The 21,530-nt window shown below is 43.9% G+C and overlaps 1 protein-coding gene across 5 annotated transcripts in view; it reads right to left on the bottom strand.

Annotated features, from left to right (window-relative positions):
* Positions 1–21,530, bottom strand: part of SFMBT2 (Scm like with four mbt domains 2) — a 216,150-nt gene that overhangs the window by 42,788 nt on the left and 151,832 nt on the right. For all 5 annotated transcript variants that reach the window (XM_038530176.1, XM_038530172.1, XM_038530175.1 and 2 more), the window contains 2 exons: positions 12,967–13,049; positions 6,085–6,211 (listed from right to left, as the gene is read on the bottom strand). In XM_038530176.1, coding sequence (XP_038386104.1) covers positions 6,085–6,211; positions 12,967–13,049 — 210 coding nt within the window. The remainder of the gene's footprint in view (positions 1–6,084; positions 6,212–12,966; positions 13,050–21,530) is intronic.

Here is a 21,530-nt window from a genome sequence, read left to right as displayed (position 1 = left end):
GGTTCCCTTCCGCCACGCCACACCTGCTAGACCTTGGAGTCCTTGACAAACCCTAGCGCACAGGAGAGTCATCTGGGGAGGGTGCCTTCAAAATGCAGATGTCCACACCCTGCTTGGACCTCAGAAGCACCAGGTCTGTGGTGGCTCCAGGAAGGTGCATTTTCAAAGGAGGCCCAGAGATGACCATGTGGAGGGTGGTTTACTGCAACCGAACCAAGTGTAGGAAAAAACTGGCCCCAGAGCTTTTTGAATGTTAGCTTACACATAGAAAATATCTCACTGGCTCAAAATTCAGTTGGTAAGATAGCAGTTCCTAATGGATTGGTGGATTTTTTTTAAAGATTTTATCTATTTATTCATGAGAGACACAGAGAGAGAGGCAGAAACACAGGCAGAGGGAGAAGCAGGCTCCATGCAGGGAGCCCAATACGGAACCCGATCCCAGGACCCCGGGGTCACGGCCTGAGCCAAAGGCAGATGCTCAACCACTGAGTCACCCAGGCACCCAGACTGGTGGATCTTCGATCACTTTCTCATTCAGAAGCACAAAGTTTTATTTATTCCTCCTCTGTGCTCAGCAGGCATTTAGCGAGCACATAGACCCTCGTACAAACGTTGTCCTGGGCCCACACAGGAGCGGAGCCACGCATCAGGGCTCGAGGTGCCAAGGACAGGATCAGGGTCTACAGGCACAGTGAGTGCTCTGTTCTGAGGGAGCCAGACCCTGGGTGGAGGCCAAGCTGATGAGAGAAGGGGCTGCCTTCTGGGGCGCACATCAGCCTCCTCCTCCTCCTCCCCAGCACCTGCCTCCTATGAGCTTTACAGATGCGAATTCCCTCCGCCCAGCTCCACAGCCACCTGGGAGGCAGAAGCCACTATCACACATATCTTATAGAGCCCCACAGAGAAGAAAAGCAGTCTTAAACTCAGGAGGTACTCAAGATACACACAGATGCACTGTCGGGGGCGGGGGCCGCAGAATCCACAGGTTCTATACAGATCATCCTGTACCTATGCTGTCCAAAACAGCAGCCACTAGACAATGCAGCGGAGGAACTGAAATGATCATTTAACTTAAAACAAAGGAGTCACAGTGGACTACTAACGTCTACTACCATCTCCCGAGAATGCCTCCTGCAGGGATTCCAAGGAGGCCCACCCAAGATTTGTTCTGAGAGGGTCCATGGATGGTCTGAAATTGCATCAAAAATCATATACGTGTGCAAGTGCATTTGCTGAGTGTCAACAGCTGTCCTCACACTCTCAGAGGGGTCGGTCCCATCACAAATGTAGGCATCTATTGTAGGACTGGGGCCATTCTAGGAAAGTCAGCACATTCTCAGTTGTCGTACGAGCACCTGGTCCAAAACAGAATGAATTCTCCAGGAATCTGATACGAGGGTGACCTAGACCTGCATGGAGGATGTCTTCATGCCCGAGGCTTTGGGCCCTTGTCCCTATGCCTCATGGAAGCAATTTTGCCATGAGGGGCTCCAGCGAGAAACCCTGTTAACGTTACTTAGCATCTTATCTCATTCATTTATTCATTTGCTCATGGGCTCATGCATTCATTCATCAGCTCTCTACAAAGTGAGAAGAAAAGGAAGGTGAGAAGCAAGCCAGTTCAGCCTCTGGGCCCTATGCAGATGTGGGGCGGACAGACTGGCAGCCGTGAGAGGCAAAGGTTGGCTGGGCTGGACCTGAGAACAGGAGGCTGATCCCAAGTCTCGCTCAGAAGCACGGACACTATGAATCCCCTTGCTGGTGCTGCCCGGCCAGGCGACGCCTCCCTCCAGGCAGGCGGCTGGGGGTTCACTCTCTAGAAAGATTCATCCATGTAGGGTGAATCCACAGGAGCAGCAAACGGGCTCCTGTGAAAGTCCATGCACCCAACGTGAAGGAGCTGCACCTTGCCAGGGTCACTCTTGACAACCAGGTGACCCAGCTCAGGACACCCACATGACACTCAGAACAAGTGGAGACCAGGAAAGCCACAGAGGCAGGCCGACCTCGCCACAGCCAAGAAGCCAGGAGAAAAATCAGATAAATCAGGAAATGTCATGGGACAGTTCCAAAGCACATGCATTTCTCAAGAGGGGAAAAGGAGAGCTGACGACCATCCCCGAACTGACCCTGCACTTGGGGTTAAATACCTCCGCCGACATTCTACATGAGGTTCGGGCTTCAGCTGTCTGCAAGCTGTCCCCGCTGGCTCTCATTGCGGAGACCTGGGGCACCGACATGCAGCCCGCAGTTCTCTGCTTGTCGGTGTGGGATGGGCAGCTCGCAGGGACACGATGTCATTCCTGAGCTCGAGAAACCTACTGCCCGAAGCTCTACCTGGCCCAGCCTGACCAAGCAACACTTCCACAGTATGTTTTTCCAGGACTGAGTGTGGAAAGATTTTATTTTCTCTAGATTTCATTTCAGAGGGTGGCAAAAAATAAAGATCAGGAGATGTTGGTAATAACCTAATTTGGGTTTGAGTAAAGCTCCCTGTTCTCAAGATTCTGATACTTCTCAGGGAGCCTGGGTGGTGCAGTGAGTCAAGCATCTGACTCTTGGTTTTGATCAGGTTGTGATCCCAGGGTTGTGCAATCAAGCCCTGCGTCAGGCTCCCACTCAGCGGGAAGTCTACTTGAGATTCTCTCTCTCCCTCTGCCCCTCCTGCTCATTCACTTTCTCTCTCAAAGAAATAAATAAATATCTTTTTAAAAAAATATTTTGGTACTTCTCCACAGACCTGAGGATTCTGGGTCGTCTCCTCTAGGGCATCATTTCCCGCCCCCCCACGCTCAAAACACAAAAACACCAGCCGAGAGTCCCCTACCCGTTTTCACATGTGACAGCACTCCCGATGTCAAAACCGGGTTTGGGGGTTCCCTTCCAGAGCTCTCTTCAAATTTCTGTAGTGGCAGCACCTAAAAGAGCTAAGTAACTTTCCAGAAATGAAGCCTGCTGGTTGCCATTCCTTTTATAGTATAAAAGGAATTCCTGCCTCAGCAAAAAGACTAAAAGTAAATATATTCAGGAATATGGTGCTTATTGTATCTCTTCTAGAGAGATACGAGGAAGAAAATATTAGTAATAATGGGGATAAGAGAAGCCAAGGAAGGCAAAGATGTAAACCCTCTTAGGAAGGGAGCTGACTCACCCTCAGGACAGGTGGAAGGCCCACACCCTACCTGTCCCTGGAGATAATGATCTGGAAGGCATGAAAAGTGACTTGGCGGGTAGGAATGCAGATACACGAGCACAGGGCTGCAATGCTAGAGATGTTACCACCGAGAGCAACTTCTATCCCACGGCTAATGCTTATAATTGTAGATATGATCACTTCGAGCAGAGTATTAACACAGGAGAAAAAGCAGTACAACGTCCTCTCTAAAACACAAAACATCATCATAAATTCCACCTGCTAATGGCCAGCGGCCTGTGAGAGCTTGTAATTCTTTTCAAATATGCATCTAAAATAATACTACCTTAATCTCATGTATTTCATTCATTGCCCCCTCTTCAGTATCAGTTCTTTTATAGATACTTAAAGAACTGACTTGAAGAGAATTGAACTCTTAGATTAAAAATGATCATTTTGGGGATCCCTGGGTGGCGCAGCGGTTTAGCGCCTGCCTTTGGCCCAGGGCGCGATCCTGGAGACCCGGGATCGAATCCCACATCGGGCTCCCGGTGCATGGAGCCTGCTTCTCCCTCTGCCTGTGTCTCTGCCTCTCTCTCTCTCTGTGACTATCATAAATAAATAAAAAATTAAAAAAAAATGATCATTTTAATTACCTAAAAGTGGTCAATTAGCCATGTGTTGAAAATACTTCAAATCAATTTAATGCATAAAAATAACTAATAAATTGTTATGATGTACTTTCTACATTTACAGTGTCAAGTAAATGGTCTATAATCAGAATCACCAGCATCATAAAAATAATTTAACAGCCACAGAGTGACCATGATGAATTTCTAGCATTTGCTCCCTTGACTAAAGACAAGAAAACACTATATCCGCAAAAGTGCAAAACAATGAGAAGTAAGTGCCACTAAGGTCACTGTGACTTTCAAAGGTAATATTCAGAAGAGACCAAAACAGAACAAAACCTGAAAACCCCAAAATTCAAGGAAGATCAAAAGGACAAAATGGAATTTTACTTTATTTGATCAAACACATGATTTTGACCATGAATTCCAGGTAGATAAAGTGCAACGAATTGTTTATAAAAAATTTTTTTAAGTATGGAAGGTTTGGAAAAAAAATGGACAATCTATTTTCTAAACTCTTTTTCTGGTAACTGATTTCACTGCTATGGGATAAGAAAGCACTCTGGAGAGTAAGAGCTGATGTGAGCTGCCTTACTTTTCTTTGCTATAAAAATAGAAATTGATATCCAAAGCAAAACAGTCATAAGGAGAAAAGGCTGTCAAAAATGTTAAATAGACACTCAAGGTTGCTACTCCTCATTCTTTTTAAGAATTGGGAAGCTGTAGGGTCTGATGAATTAACCAACAAAGATGTCAAGGACAAGGAAACTGACCCCAGGCATATCTTCACGGCTTAGCTAGCTTCGTTTCTTCATCTGTAAAAATCAGGATGCCCTCACTGTTGTCTGTGTTAGGTAATTAACAGCTGCAAAGCACTCTGGAAGAACAAACTGCTAAATAAATAATGACTGCCAGAGAATCTCATTGGTAATATGCTAAATCATAATGATGAAACGTGGGCTTTGAAATCTACCGTTTTTGTTTTCAAGTTAATAACACCAAGCAAGACCCTGATCTTGCAATATAACTTAGCAGAGTTATTAGGCAGCAGGTTTAAAGCAAGGATTGAAATCACAGGAGGGATCTTGTGTTTCCAAGAGCAGCTGACTTGACTTTCCATGTAGTAATGAAAATAAGGTCACGCTCTATGCCCGTGGCTGCAGAAATATCACCATCATGTCTGTGTCTACCTTTGGGTTAATTCCCGCTAGAGGCCATTCTATTTGAACCCCCCCCCCCCCAAGCAATCAACTTTTTGAAAATTTCCTTTTATTTCACGTTGATTTTGAAATCCTCAACCCCAGTAACATTTTAAGTTATTTTTCTAGGAATTCATGACACGGGTGACGCTCACTTATAATCACTGTTCTCTACCCTTCCCACCCACTTGAACTGTAACATTTATGAGATCGTCAGCCCCAGAATTTTTTATACTTCTTAGACTTTTCTCAAGAGAGAGGATGACGAGATTAGCACCACTTCTGTAACCTTCCAAACTTTCCATTCCAATGGGGGTAGGAGCATGCCATGATGGTTAAAATATGGGCCAAGAGAGCTAACGCTATTTTACTACTCATAACCAGTCTTGTTTTTCCATACACATTTAAAATAATTAATGAATTTTGTGAAAATAAGAAACAAACCCCAAAAATTTAGATCACAGAAAAATGGGAAAACCTTCCAGATCCAGACTTAATTCCTTCTCACTGAAAATGTAACATATAAAAAATATATAGTGTTCTATCTCAATCTAAAATCTGATCATGGTTCCACTTACGAAGTATAATGTTCTGTGAATTATCTGCACAATCATAAAAAAAACGTAGCTATAAAGAACAGTTTAAGCATCATTCAACAAACAAATCTTGTGTATTATATATTTGGGGAGAAAGTCATCTCCAATGACTATTTCAAGGTAAAAGTAAACATCTATGGAAGAAACTAAAGTAAAGGCTATTATTCACATTAAAATGCAAATATATAATTTAATCCTCATAATAACTAAGACCTCAAATACCAGTTTTAGTGACTCCTTTTAATTTAATTGTGACATTAGCTTTTATAATCAAAGTTGTAAAAAGACCACTGTGTTTCAAACATAATTATCACACCAGTATCTCATTTCATGAAATTATTAGTTAAGATGAGAGCCTCCGAACAAATTTATATTTGATTAGTTGCACTTACTTAAGAACGCTGAATAATTCAAGATCTGTTTAAATGAAAGGGAAGTGGAAGGGGTTATTTCTGAGAAGTATTAAGTGAAACCTCCAGATGGACCCTAACCTCTCCAGAACGGCCGAGAACCGAGCGTACCTTCCAGGTGAAGCCACAGCAGCCTCCCCTTCACACTGACAACAGAGGCCACGCAGAGCTCTCCTGGGTTCCTGGGGTTGACAGCTTCAAGTTTCATGTTCTTGGTGAACCCCCGACTGAATGACGTCTGGAAGAGAGAGAGAGAACAGACACTGAGCCAGTGGACAGTGTAGCAGGGTAGCATGTAGCAACAGGCCGGCCCGCTGGCGAAGGGGGAACACGCACATGTGGGCACACACATGGGCACACGCACATGCACCCAGGCACACAGACCTCGCCCATATGACAAACTGGCTTTCCTGCCATTCAACAGAAAAGAACCATGACCTCTTCATTTACATCCCAGCATTAGAGCTCTGCTGGCACACAGCAGGTGCCTACTAATATCTGTTGAGTGAGGGGACAGATACGTTCTCTTCCCAGTTCCGCAGGTGCCCTAACTTCTACGCAGTCACTGAGGTACAAATCATTTCTTCTTCCTTCCCTAGATTCCTCACTCGCACCAAACCTGGGCATATTTGCGGGGGCGAGGACAGGGCCTGAGTCTCCGTCTGGCATCATTTTCTTCAGCCTGAAGCACATTCGTTACCACTGTGATTCTAGTGCAGGTCTGCTGGTGGCGAATTCCCACAGCTTTCTCTGAGATTGTCTTTATTTTACGTTTATGGCTTTGGGTTTACTTTCATTTACTTTCTAAATGCACTTTTTAAAAATTTACACGTGAGAATATTCACTTGCCTTGGTGCCCTGTTCCCTATACATGCATACAGTCATGTGGCCATAACCTCAATCAACACGCACAGCAGTCCCTTCACCTTCAAAATACCTCTGCGCTGCCCTTTGGTAATCAATCCCTTCCAGATTCCCAACTCTTGGACCACAGACCTGTCTTCTACTTCTAGAGTTTTGTCTTCCCCATAAGATCACATAAATGGATCCATACACTGTGTGATCTCGATTACTCCACAGAAGCAAAATGCACTTAGGGTTCATCCGTGCTACTGCACAAATGGCCAGTTCATTTTATCTTACTGCTGAGTACTTCCTATAGATGTGCCACAGTCCATCCACTTACCCACTGAAGGACATGCAAGCTGTTTCCAATCCCTGGTCATTGTGAATAAAGCTGCCATAAACACCCAAGCACAAGGTTTTGTGTGAACAGAGTAGATTAGTCTGCTTGGGATGCCATAACAAAATACACCACACTGGGTGGCTCTAACAACAAATATTTGTCTTGCAATTCCAGAAGCTGGAAATCTCAGATCAAGGTGTCAGCAGGGCCGGTTTCTTCTGAGGACTCTCTCCTTGGCTTGTACACAGCCGCTTTCTCTCTCCGTCTCCAAACGTCCTTTGCTCCATGCACGCGGCCTGGGTCCTAATTACGACTTCTCATAGGATATCAGTCCTACTGGATTAAGACCCACCCATATGGCCTCATGTTTCCTTAACTCTCTCTTTGAAAACTAACCCCAAATATAGTCACATTGTGAGGTATTCCAGGTTAGGATTTCCATCGTATGAATTGTGAGGAATACAATGCAGCCTATAACCAGCTTTCATTTCTCTAGAAATGGAATTGCTGGACCACATGGTAAATGTACTTTTAACTTCCTTGGAAACCAAATTGGTTTCCATATATCATTTTGCATTCCCATCAGCAGTGTGCAGTGGTCCAGTGGCTAAACATCCCCAACAGCACTTTGGTATTAGCATTATTTCAAATTTTAACCATTCTAATAGGTGTCCACTGCTCCCGAGCCCTGTCTTTTTTTTTAAAAAAAAGATTTTATTTATTTATTCATGAGATACAGAGACAGAGTGGGGGGGGCAGGCTCCATGCAGGGAGCTGGACGTGGGACTCGATCCCGGGTCTCCAGGATGACGCCCTGGGCTGAAGGCGGCACTAAACCACTAAGCCACTGGGGCTGCTCCTGAACCCTGGTTTTAACTTGCATTTTCCCTATTGTTAATGATGTCGAGCATTTTTTCATGTTTCTTTGTCAGTTGCCTATGTTCCTTGGCAAAGTGTTTCTCTCTTCACTCAGGAAGTATTATTAGCTTTGGTGCATACAGGATTGTGGTTTCTTCCCTTCAGTGTGCTGCTACAAACATTGACTTACTGTTTTCTGGTGTCCCTGGTCTCTGATGTGAAGTTTGCTTCATTCAAATTGTTCCAGGGGCACCGGGTGGCTCAGCCTTCAACTAAGGTTGGGGTCCCGGGATCTTGCATCGGCTCCCCTGCAGGGGGTTTGCTTCTTCCTCTGCCTGTGTCTCTGCCTCTCTCTCTCTCTCTGTCTCTCAAGAATAAATGAAATCTTCCAAAAAATTGTTGTTCCTCTATTTGGGATGTATCATTTTTTTCTCTGGATGCTTTCAAGATTTTTCTCTTTATGTTTGGTTATCAGCAGTTTGTTTGGTTTCTTTGTGTTTATGCTACTTAGGGCCCACAGACCATCCTGCTCATCAGTACTTTCAGCTACTTTGGTAAATTTTGGCCATTGTTTCTTTGTATACATTTTCTTCCACAGTCTCTGTTGCCATTTCTTCTGGGTCTCCAATTACACATGATATTGTCCCTCAGATCCCTAAGATTCCTTCTCAATCCCCACATGCAATCTTCCTTTTCTCTTTGTTTCTTCAGATAGGGTCATTTCTATCCTCAAAGTCATGAACTATCCCCTGCTACCTTCATTCTGCTAGGAAGCCCTACCAATGAATTCCTTTATTTCAGGTATTGCATTTCTCAGTCCTAGAATTTCTTTTTACACTTTCTACTTCTCTGGCACTTCCTACCTTCTCGTTCATAGTTTCCTTCTCAAACTTCAGGGTATACCTGAATCACCTGGAGAACCTTTTAAAAATGGACTGCTAGGCCTTACCCAAAGTTTGTGATTCTTTTGATTTGAGGTAAGGCCACAGAATTTGTATTTCCAGCAGGTTCCCAAGTGATGCTAAAGCTGCTGGCCTGAGGACCACACTTTGGGAATCACTGCTTTGCACCAAATTTGCTTAAATTAAAAAAAAAACTTATTTATTTATTTGGGGTGGGGACAGAGGGAGAGAATCCACAAACAGTCTCCCCACTAAACAAAGTGAAGCCTGACACAAGGATTAATCCCAGGACCCCTGAGATCATGACCTGAGTGGAAATTAAGAACCTGACGTTTACCAGAGTGAGCCACCCAGGTACCCCAAATGGATACTTTAAGATACGTGTCTGCTAATTCCAACATCTGGGTCATGTTGGGTTTGGTCTCTGCTGATTAGCTTTTCTACTGAGAATGAGTCAGATTTTCCTATTTCTTTATGTGATGAGCAACACTAAAGTCTAGATGTTTTAAATGTTACATGGTAGAGACCCTGGACTGTGTTATATTCTTCCTAAGAGTGTTGGCTTTCTGTTTTAGCAAGGAACTAACTTGGTTGGATTCGAACTACACAGTCTGTATGTTGAGAAGGAGCTCAAACCCCACTTCAGTCTTTTGTCCTTAACCAGGCTGCTGTAAGTTTGCAGGGAAAATACACAATCTGAGGATCAGCCAAAGATTCAGACCAAGTTTATACATAGGATTTGTGGTTCCATCTCCTGGCTTTTCCCTGAGACTCCTCTCACTTTCCCACAGTTGTGATTGCTCAAATTCTGTTATCAGGTTCATTGGGCCAGAAAGAGTGTGATTTTTACATTACTGGTTTTGTCATCTCATACATCGTCAACTGTCAAGAAGTTTGAAAAAAAAATCACACAATCACTCCACAGTGTTCCTTCCAAGCACCTGCTCCCCTCTAGATCTGCTCACTTTTGTTCATTTTCCACACTCCTCAGGTAGTTGTTTTGGTACCCTGTCCTGTGCAGAGTCTATAGTTGCTATCTGCCAGGGGGTCAACTCAGTATGAGCTCAGCCAATATTCAAAGCAAAACTCCCTCCAAGCATTATTTTTAAATAAACATGTAAAAATTTCCTAAATCATCCACTGCTATAAATTTTAACCAGACATTACAATACTATATGCATCTATTTTAAAATATATAAAATGAGATTAACAGGTTTCTGTAAATAATAGAGATCATATCTTTACGTGATCCATGGGAGGAAACCAAGGTTATTCACATTCACGTATCTTTTTATATATGTTAAGTTGCAAATGCAATTATATTTTTATGTAACCAGAACAAAATTATCCAGTGTATGTTAAGAAAGCAATTTGCTCTTTTCCTTTATGTTTCTTTGGAAATGGGAACCACGGAAATTCTAGGTGGACTATTTTTCTGCAAGTCATCCTGCCTCATCCATGAATATTATGTATTGAGCTTCTTTTTGATAATACAACTTGATAGGCTGCCTGAAAAGCCTCTAAGTAAGTTAAAATGCATTTTATCCTACTTAATAAGGAAAAGCTACAACCACATAACCTATTTTCGTTTCAACTCACTGCTTGAGGGTAATTTATAAAGATCAATAGCAAAACTGTTACCTGTGAGTTTATTTTACTAAGCATTTGCCTGTGTCAATCCATTCCAGAGCTGCCTCTGATTGTTAAACATCCCCAGGGAAATGTCTTCCATGCATTCACTTCCACACTACCTCTCCTCTAGTACACACAAGATGTGTGATTAAAAAATGAATTCATAATAAGCATTCCATTAAGGAGCACTTGTAGCAAGCTAACAAAATTCAACAAAGTACCCGGTAATGCAATGCATACGCCAACAGGCAGATAACAATCCTGTCGATTAAATAAACGGGGAGCCAGAAACAAAGCGGGCATATTTGTAACAAGTGCATTCCTAATGAATACACCAGCATATTCATTAAAAGAGATTTAATCTTGGTAGCTAAATCCTGAAAGCTCAGAGGCCACCTGGGGATGTGGCTACTTGCTCCACTATTAAATTCCACTTGGTCGGCTACTGGCTGAACAGGAGCAGGGGACAGATAAAAAGAAGCTGCAGTGGAACTGTGTTCATAGAAGAAACAACTCCCTCCGTAAAGAACTAGTGGACACATCAGGATTTTCCTCCTTCCCAAGGCTGAAGAGGCAGGGAAGAAATATTTCTTTTTTTTGGGTACAAAGCACAACTTCACAGGAGTTTGGGGATGTGATAAGTATTTCCATGATCCTAAACTAATGGAAACGAGGCCAGGACTCTGTGGCAAGTGATATCACTACAGTAAAAGGTTTAGTTTAGTAAGATGCACTGGGACCTGATAAGCCCTGGGAGCTAACCCAAGGCTAACCTCATGGTGGCATGCCTACACAGGCTCCCCGTCACACCACCTCAACTCACCACACAGATCTTTCGATGCTGCAGGAGAACCCCCTTTGTGCAAATGCAGTGTCAGCCACTAGAAAGTCCCTTCAATCATTTCAGGAGCCCTGACTTCCACCTCTACCGCCGATGTGTTTCTGTATGTTTGCGTACGAGCTGACCTGGTGATCGACGTACTTCATTCTTCAAAATCCACCTCTGACTTTTGCTCAGGATTGAGCTTCTCTATGAAGCCAACCCCTCTGCCTCTTCGTTCTCGTATGCCCTTAGCCCCGCAGTACAAATTATATGTGGGGTGGCAAGGAATCAGCAGCTCTAGGAGCCTAGGTCCAGAAGAAGTCTTTGATTTGGGAGCATTCTGCATGGTAGTATCTGCAGTCCCCACTTAGAGGACTGAGTCTTTTTTTGTTTTGTTTTTGTTTTTGTTTTTTTTGCATAAAGAACTTTCATAACTAAATGCACGTTCAACACAATTGGCTATATACTTACGGCTCATTCTTAAAACAGAAATTATAATCTGTATCCCTTTTCATAGTTCCTAGTGTTGATAAGGTTTAAATGAATAATTTATAAGCTACTTTATACAATCAGCTCCTATAACGAAACAAGTACACACGTGTGAACACACACACACAGATCTGCATGCCACTATTTTATGTGCCATCACGCCAACAGCTCTATTTGAACAAGGAAGTGGCTTACAGTAAGCACAGCAGAGAACTCTTAGCCTAGCATCTTAATGAAGCAATCCAAGAAAAGACATTTATGATCATATATTAAGAACATACCGCAAGCGCAGAGAATCTCCTATCAAGGGGCTCATTGACATTATACTCCACGCAGCAAGTGCCTATGTCATGGTGGCACAGGTGGCCTCCCAAATGTGTCCTCCCTTCTCAGGAGTATGGAATCACGGCTGTGAACAGTCACCTAGCTGGGGTACTTTTCCCAGCCTCATTCGCAGCAGGTGCAGCCGAGGGACTGGTTCTCACTAGTGGAGGGTGAATGGAGTAACGCGTCATTATCAGCTACGGGGCCAACAAGGAAGACCATCCTCTCCATGGGAACCCTGGGTGGCGCAGCAGTTTAGCGCCTGCCTTTGGCCCAGGGCGCGATCCTGGAGACCCGGGATCGAATCCCACGTCGGGCTCCCGGTGCATGGAGCCTGCTTCTCCCTCTGCCTGTGTCTCTGCCTCTCTCTCTCTCTCTCTATGACTATCATAAATAAATAAAAAATTTAAAAAAAAGACCATCCTCTCCTTCATCCCTTTCCTTACCTGCACACTAGATTCAGATGATGAAGCCAGAGGCCACCCAGGGTGGAGGCTCACCATAAGAAGCACGCGCTCATCCGGAACACACTGGACCATTCCGTAAGTGAGAAAGGAGCCTCCACTGAGCCACTGTACATTCAGTAGTGGATCTGTGACTATGGCCCAGAGTCACCCTGACACACAACCCGAAAGAGGGCTTTGCAAAAACCACAAAACCATTGTGATGCTGTGAAACATGGGAGCACTCTAATCTTGCTCATGAACAGAAAGCAACTACAAAATTCATGGTGAACAATGTCTAGGATTAAAGGGAGTAGCAAGAGCCAAGCTTCTTACGTTTCTGAAGCAGAAGGGAGGTGCTTCCTCTGTCCCATTCTGCTTGTGATAATCTGCCCAGTCGAAGTCCTGGCCAGAGTAACCTGTACAGGACAAAACACAGATGTTAGTCTAGCTAAAGCTCAGACCAAATGAACAGCTTTAGAGTGTGTCACTAATTAAAATAATAAGAGGTCCAAGGATAGGGCCCCAAAGGGGAAGTCCTCTCCTACTCTGGACCACATGCCCGATTTTCTGAGGAGTATGTGGGAAGATGGAGAGTACTAACTAGTTGAGGTATACCATCATTATCAGAGCGTGGGGCCTGACACCAGGTGCAGGGTGGAGCTCACCCCCATCGGCCCATGTCAGCAGGTAGATGTGCTTTGGGGGAGAGCAGCTTAGACATGAAAATATACGCAACACGTCCCCACAATGCATTTTTCAGAAATATACAGGAACACCTCCCTCCATGGAAATCCTCAGTTCACATGACCTTGCTTCTCAATATCTTTGAGGAAAACCATGAGACTTTATTAGAAAGCACCACCTCAGGGGGATGGTTTTTTAAAGGATAACAGAAGGCAGAGCAAATAGCATACAAGGAGTCAAGGGTTTAGTGAGAAAGCCTCGAAAGGCATGAAAAGCAGCAGCAGCCCTGCCTTCCGGTTGCACTACAGAGGAGGAAGGAAAAATGCGAATCCAAGGGAGGCCCCCCTCCACTCCAAGTGAGGCTCTAGGGGCACACAGAGGTAGGGGTTCGAGAACCATCTATTACCATACACTGAACTTAATGAAATCCAGATCTTTACAAAGTGGGTTTTTTCCTTCCATCATCCCTTTCATTCGGCAGGAGGGGCAAAATTAGAGTAGATCCGTCATGCCCACCATGACAAGACACAGGAGAAGGTCTTGGGAAGGTCATGGGAAGACGGAACAGTTCTAAATCATACAGTGAGCAGAGACTGGGGGTAGGGTTTCCCCTGGATGGCAAAACACCTCTTCACAGGAGTGTCATCGGCATTTCCTGCATGTGCCACAGAGGATGGCGAGGAAAGCAGAGTGTGATCCCAATTAGGATAAACTGAAACTATAAAATTTCACCATATTCTACACTTGAGTATTCTCTCTCTCTCTCTCTCTCTCTCTTTAAGATTTTTATTTATTCATGAGGGAGAGAGAGAGAGAGAGAGAGAGAGAGAGAGAGAGGCAGAGACACAGGCAGAGGGAGAAGCAGGCTCCATACAGGAAGCCCGACATGGGACTCGATCCCAGGTCTCCAGGATCACACTCTGGGCTGAGGGCGGTGCTAAACTGCTGAGCCACCTGGCCTGCCCATTGAGTGTTCTCTCTTGATGGGTTTTAGTGTAGGGGGGAAAAATCCACAAGGGAGTTCTTAAGTATGTTTTTGAGCCGTATCCTATTTTCTCTTCCTCCTACCATCGTAAATTCTACACCTACAAACTCACGTAACACAGAGACTTGTGGTGACTAAATCCCACAGCTATAGTGACTCCAGAAATTCTTCACTGAAGAAAGTCAAGACACCAAGTGCCTACTTCCATTTGTACGTCCAAGTATGAGCTAGTACTCTTTTCATTGAGGAAGCTCAATTTGCCCAGTTTTTTTTTTAGAAGATGGGGTTAACCAAGTGGAGGTAAGTTAACCAAGAGGTACCTGTCCTCCTCCAGCCCAGACACTGACCCTTAGGCTTCTCATACCCTGCTGACCGTCAGTGGCAGAAATGCCCCCCTTTCTTCCTAAGACATCCCTGCCATTCTATAAAGGTTGACAACTCCTCATTTCTTTCCAACAAGGAGATAAAAAGTCTTATAGTTTGGGGATGCTCTACTCTTTGTAGAGAGTTTCAGAGAGATTCTCAAAGCTTTTCCACCTGCCCCTGCCACTCTCTCCAGAGCCACATGGCTCTTGCATCAGAGGTTTCTGCAAGGAACTAAATCAACTTTCTTCTGAACACTTAAAAACAAGATATGGTTTAAATAAGATAATTCAAGTTTCTTTACAATTACTATAACCCTCCACTTTGAGAATGGTTTCTCTGGAGCTGTTTTAGGTCAAATATTTACATGAATGTGTGAGAACAGAAGAATTTGCCCAAAAGACAGCTCAAACTGCTGAGGAGCTACCTAACCTATGAAAGGAAGACACTCGGGATTTGAGAGCCAGCTCTACCAGGAACTGGGAGAAACAAGGTGAAAGCAAATGGAATTTTCTGTGCCTGACCTCCCTTATTCACAAAATAAAGAGAAGATCTTTTAAGTCACCTCTAGATGCTGCCTTTCATAATTCGGAGCCACCATTTATTAATTATTTTACTGTGGCTACTTAGGATTTTTTCCCCTTCCTTTTGTGGTTAATTCCTTCCTCTCCTCCTATGAGAAAAAGTGTGGCAAGGTTGATAAAGAGAGGTTATGCAACAGGACACTTCCTCCAAGAGCTCTCCATAAAAATCACTGAAGACAAGATGAATTCTGCAACAGAAGGACCCCATTCGTTTAAGGTTTGTGGCAGACTGACTTCGCTCAAGCCAGGATCTCATTCCCTTCCAACGTCTCTTCCCTGGACCTCAGCTGCTTCGTTACTTTTGTGAGCTGATGAAAATGTCATTGAGATCATGAGGGAAGAGGGAAAGTAGGGGAGGAAAAAAAAAAAAAACATAAATGAATAACGGCCATTTTCTGAAATACCGTGGCAATGTGGGTGTGCTTGATGGTAAGATGAAACTTTCCAACGTAGAAGTCACCTCCGCTCCCCCTACAGAGGCATTTAGCTGGGCGTTCTATAATCATGTTTATAACCATGAACTTCCCATGGGCTTCAACCCACTCCATCAAATGTCATGCTCTGTGGTTTCTTGGACCTACGTTCAATCCTTCTACATCCAGTCTTCAAGACCCTCTCTATGGGGAGCCCTTTTTAATCTAATAATTCCTAGATATAACCGAGTCTCGCCGGGTACCTAAGCAACAATGGGTGATTTTGCCCCTAGAGCTCTTCGTTTCCTTGAACATTTCCAACAGCTTAGACTCCTCCTCCTCCTCCTCCTCCTCTTCTTAGGGACCTTTATTCACTTCATCACTTAAAATTCTTTTCCTTCAGGCTGATAATGAGCTCGCTTTTTGTGAGGCGGTTTTGTGACAGCTCAGAATATAACTGCTACATAAAAACAAATTGCTGTGGCTTGTATAATAGAGACAACAGGGGTCAATTATACTCATTAATCAACAAAGACAGAACAAGAAGTACTGAGGCTTAACTGGAGCTAGGAAAACATGTTTTAAACCCAGGAGGGAGGAAAATAGTAGAAGGGGGAAAAGAAAATAAAAGGAAATCAAAACCCCTTGTGCTATTAAAATCTGCAACAAGCTGCCACAGGGGACCGTTGAACCATGGCCACTGGAGTTATTTAAGCTTTTATTAGTGTTTATTCTGAATGAGGTTCCAACTGTTACACGTCCAAAAGAGAACAGGTCGATGACCCGTTTCCTGATGATACAAATTAATTGGCACAAAACAGCCCCACTCGCAGACATTACTATGGGTAGTACCAGCGGACCATTCTTTTAGAAAACGATGGGAGAGTAAAAGTGTTCACGAACTCTGACACAACAATTTCACAACAATCCTAAAAAACCTGAAAAAAGTGTCCTACGTGTTCTTATTGGTGATTCTGGGGACATGGACCACTTGACATCCCAGAATTGGAAAGGATATGAAACTTATCCAAGGTCCACAGAAAACCACGTGGGCATGAAATTGCACATAGTTTGCAAATATATGTACATATACACATATATATGAAAACATTTTTGCTATAAATGTAGATGGAAAGATTGCCCTGGCACAGCATATGCAGAATTATCAAATTCACATAAAAGTATGCAAAGGAAAAGACCAGAGGGAGTGTAAGGAAAACCTAAGAATGGTAAATATCAACGTAGTTATCTGGATGGTGGGACTCGCGGATTTTTTTTTTTTTTTGATCTCTTTGTATTTTTCAAGTTTTGGTCACGAATTATTTCAATAAAAATTATCTGAAAGTATAACAACATGGCTCCATTTTAAGAGATAAGGCAGTGATCAATCAAACAAGAGCTAATTCAGCACCTGGGATGCACCGTGACCGCCTCCTGAGAGCCAACCTTCAGCTTCCCACCTGCCAACAGAATCCTGGTTTGTTCAGTTTCTAAAGGACAGTTAGGGCTCTCCTCAGCACCAGGAAGTGAATCACGACCCCGGATCCCGACCTTTGCACCAGGAAGTGAATCATGACCACCTCTCCCCACTAGATAATCATGGTGGTCTCATGCCCTTTGTACCAGGAAGTGAACCATGACAACCTCCTAGATAATCATGGTGGTCCCATGCCCTTTGCACCAGGAAGTGAATCAAGACCACCTCTCCCCACTAGATAATCATGGTGGTCTCATGCCCTTTGCACCAGGAAGTAAACCATGACAACCCTGAGATAATCATAATAGGATGGAGGGAAGGGTTTTTAAAAGGACATCCCTCTCTAATAAAAGAGACACACAGAGTAAGAGCTGCTCTTCTGTGCTGAGTGAATATGAAAAAAAAACTGTACAATCTTCTAAAATAACATTAGCGGGATCCCTGGGTGGTGCGGCAGTTTGGTGCCTGCCTTTGGCCCAGGGCACGATCCTGGAGACCCGGGATCGAATCCCACATCGGGCTCCCTGCGTGGAGCCTGCTTCTCCCTCTGCCTGTGTCTCTGCCTCTCTCTCTCTCTCTCTCTCTCTCTGACTATCATGAATAAATAAATAAAATCTTTTAAAAAATAAAATAACATTAGCCAAAAATACCATCTTTGCCATCTACTTGATCAGCAAAATGAAAGACAATAATAAGAATCCACCACTGCAAATACTGTCGGGAAGCGGGTGCCTTTATGCGTTTCTGGTTGGCATATAGTTCAAAAAGCCATTGCAGGTGTCAACCGGGCAATGGGTGAAAATCTTTCAGGAAGGTGTCAACTCTCCACTTCAGCCATTGGTTCATCCGCGTATTCAATCACTTAAAAGCACTTACTAAGTGGTGCTCTGTGCCAGGCACCGTTCCGGTTCTAGCACCAGAAGTGAATAAAACTAAAGAAAACCAGCGCCCAGGGACGCTTACACTTCAGTGAGAGGAGACACAGCACACAAATATAACACGTCAGGTAATCAGAGCATCAGGGGGAGAAGGAGAGAAGGGGCAGAGAGGGATGAAGGTCTTGATGAAAAGCTGAAAATCCGAAGAACGAGGAAGCAAGCCTGGTGGCCACTGGGGGGAAAACCTGCCAGGGGGAGGGGCAGACAACGGTGGGATTCCAGGAGCATGTCTGGAATGTTCTGGAAAGAGCAAGGGGGGTCCTGCAGGGCTGGGAAGAGTGAGCTGGAGTGAGGACAGAGCAGTAACTGCATTAGGGAGCATCCTAGAGAAATAACAGGATGCTGTGCAAACATTTTGTGCATCAAAGCAGCTGAGAACAATACAAATAACGAAGACGTGTTTAAATCAACTATTTACCTACAATCATGAAACTTCCCAGTCATTGAAAGGAGGAGACACCTTGGCATGGAAGTGGCAAATTGGTGCATATAAAGTAATTAAATCAATACACAAAGTTACATATTCTGGGAAACAGAAATCTGAAAGAATGTACACCAAAAGTAGTTTCTTCAGGATAGGAAACTTCTCTCCTTTTTTTTTTTCAAAATTTTAAAGAATGAGCACATATTAAACCTATGATTAAAATATACTCTTTAAGGGGCACCCGGGGCTCAGCTGGTTACGCATCTGCTTTGGTCTCAGGTCATGATCTCAGGCTCTTGGGATTGATCCCCACGTTGGGCTCCCTGCTCGGCAGGGAGTCTGCTTTTCCCTCTGCCTCTGACCCTCCCCTCTGCTCATGCCCTCTCCCCCTCTCTCAAATTAATAAATAAAATCTTTTTTTAAAAAAGTCTTTAACAAAATAAATGGAAGTTCTAAAAAGAAGTAACACTTTCTCAAACAAGGAAATACATTTAATTTAGTAACTTTTCCCTAGGAGTCTCCAGGTTGCCAGACTCTCATTCCCTGACAGTAAGATAAGGATGAAACAGGCACAGGTTTGGCTGATGTCACTTGCTCCAGCAGGTACTGAGAAGGGGACACACACACACACACACTGTGTGCTACCTGTGGCTCCAGGACAGAGGCAGACATTGGAGGAATTGGAAAGAAAGTTCAGAAGACACCCACCACGCTGACTGAAGAACATGCAGCCCCATAAGGAGATGTCCACTTTGGAGCACATCTACATCCAGTGTGAGATGTGGACATCGGGTCTTAAGAGCAAGCTTATTTAGCTTTTAGTTCAATGGCTCTTTGAAAGGAAGAAATGATGTGATCGTGTCTTCATGACAAGAAGACCCCAAAGAAACCACATTGTAAGAACAGGTTCTTGATCCTGTCTCACAGAATCTTATGAATGATTAGAGCAGCTTTACTGGACTTGTTCACAGCCCAGTAAAGGTGGGTCTTACTGAAAAGGGGTCTCTCTCCAGGCTCCTACTGAGGTCTGTGGATGCTCACTAAGGAGAAGCACCAGAGGGCATCGCCTCAGGTGATCCTCTCTGCCATCTTGTAGTTAAGTAGGAGGCTCATCCCCACTGCCCAGGTGAGGAAAGAAGACCACAGGATCAAAGGGGCAGATGCAGCCCCGGGAACCAGCCTGCCCCTTCCTGAGCAAGGGTCCCCAACAATCCCCAATTCCATTCATGAACGAAGCTGCCTACAGGCTCATAGGCAGGAAGGCAAAGACACTTTTAACCCATCTTCTTACCCATGCTGTTTGCTAAAGAGCTACATGTCCCCCTCCCTTGAAGGTCAGTTTTTAGTGTATTCTGTTTGGGGTGATAATGAAGCAAAGGCTTGATACTGGAACCAAATAAAAGGTATTTGACCTACTAAAAGGGCAGGCATGCTAACGATGATGACTACAAATTCTGCAGAAAGGAGAGTTTGTTTTTTTAATATTTTATTTATTTGGGAGAGCAAGAATGAGAGAAAGAACACAAACAGGGAAGGGGCAGAGGGAGAGGGAGCAGCGGACTCCCCACTGAGCAGAAAGCTTAACCTGGGAACTGATCCCAGGAACCTGGAATCATGACCTGAGCCAAAGTCAGATGCTCAACCAACTGAGCCACCCAAGCACCCCAAGGAGCAGAATTAAAACAAAAAACTAATAGCAAAATTTCTAAGGGTAAAAGACAGATGGGAGTTAAATAAATAAACAAATATTAATGAAAAAAATCAGCCAGCTCCCTCATTTCCTCGGTGGACATTCAGTAAATTTGTCCCTGTCTAAATTTGTAGATCTTTACAAGGGACACATTCATTTGCAACTAAATTATTCTGGTTTTACACTCACAGAATAAGGCAGGGGGAAAAGAACCATGGAAAATAAGGAAAGAGGACGGAAACAAAGAAGTCAAGTGAACATAAACCCCAGCCATTCCAACATCCTTACCTTTTAGAATAAGAATCAATGCATATAGGTGACAGTATGACACTTAATACAGTTCTCTGTCCAGGGACATGCTCAAAATGTTAATCTGAATTATAAACACAATGTTAGGAAATGTGGACACGTCTCCAGGATGGAGTCTAACATCATATAAGTATCAGCTGCCAATGGCAAAGCCATGGTAAGAATCCTCAACAATGAAGCAAAACGAGGAATAAATGAAAGAGAGGGAGACCATTTCCAACAATTGGAAATATTTTCAGATATAAAAAAATGACCCAGAGAATTTTACTCCAACTCTTTTCAAATCAAAAGTGAACTTTTGTTCAACAATCAATCAGAAAGCTAGAAATGAGAATCAACTTCCAAGTCCAGCAACAAGATGGATCCTTCTCAGATGTCAGACAAAATATAGTAAAAATAATTACACAGCCAAACTCAAAAGAGAAGGAAATCTCCAGATGCCAAAAACCCAACTGGGACACAAAGGCAGAGCTGACCAGCCCAGAGAACATCTGGAGCCCACGTGGAGCAGAACACAGCCATGGGGTCAAGAGAAGGGAACATCGGGGTCTGTGACTGTCCTATAATGCCTGGTCTCAGTCGGATGCTGGGTCTGCAGAAACGTAACCAGACACACTTAGTTCATTGAAAGAGAGGAGGTGCAGACCTGACTGGTCCCTGCCCAGGGCTCTGGTCAAGGAGGGAAAGAGCGGAGACCTGTGCTCCACCAAGCCAGGGGCACATGTAGGGATGCTGCACAATTATACAACTCTATATGGTACAGGCTGAGAAATTAATGTGACATTTGTTCATTTCTTGAATATCCAGGGACAGCTACATGTACCGGGCACCGTTTTAGGTGCTGGGGATACAGAAGTGAATAAAAGTGATTTTTAATATCCTTATTTTTTAAAAAAGATTTTATTTATTTATTTATTTATTCATAAGAGACAGAGACAGAGGCAGAGGGAGAAGCAGGCTCCCTGCGGGGAATCCGATGCAGGACTCAATCCTGGGACTCCAGAATCACGCCCTGAGCCGAAGACATAAC

The sequence above is a fragment of the Canis lupus genome, chromosome 2 (assembly GCF_011100685.1).
Source record: "Canis lupus familiaris isolate Mischka breed German Shepherd chromosome 2, alternate assembly UU_Cfam_GSD_1.0, whole genome shotgun sequence".
NCBI lineage: Eukaryota > Metazoa > Chordata > Mammalia > Carnivora > Canidae > Canis > Canis lupus.
This window is presented reverse-complemented; position numbering and strand designations above follow the sequence as displayed.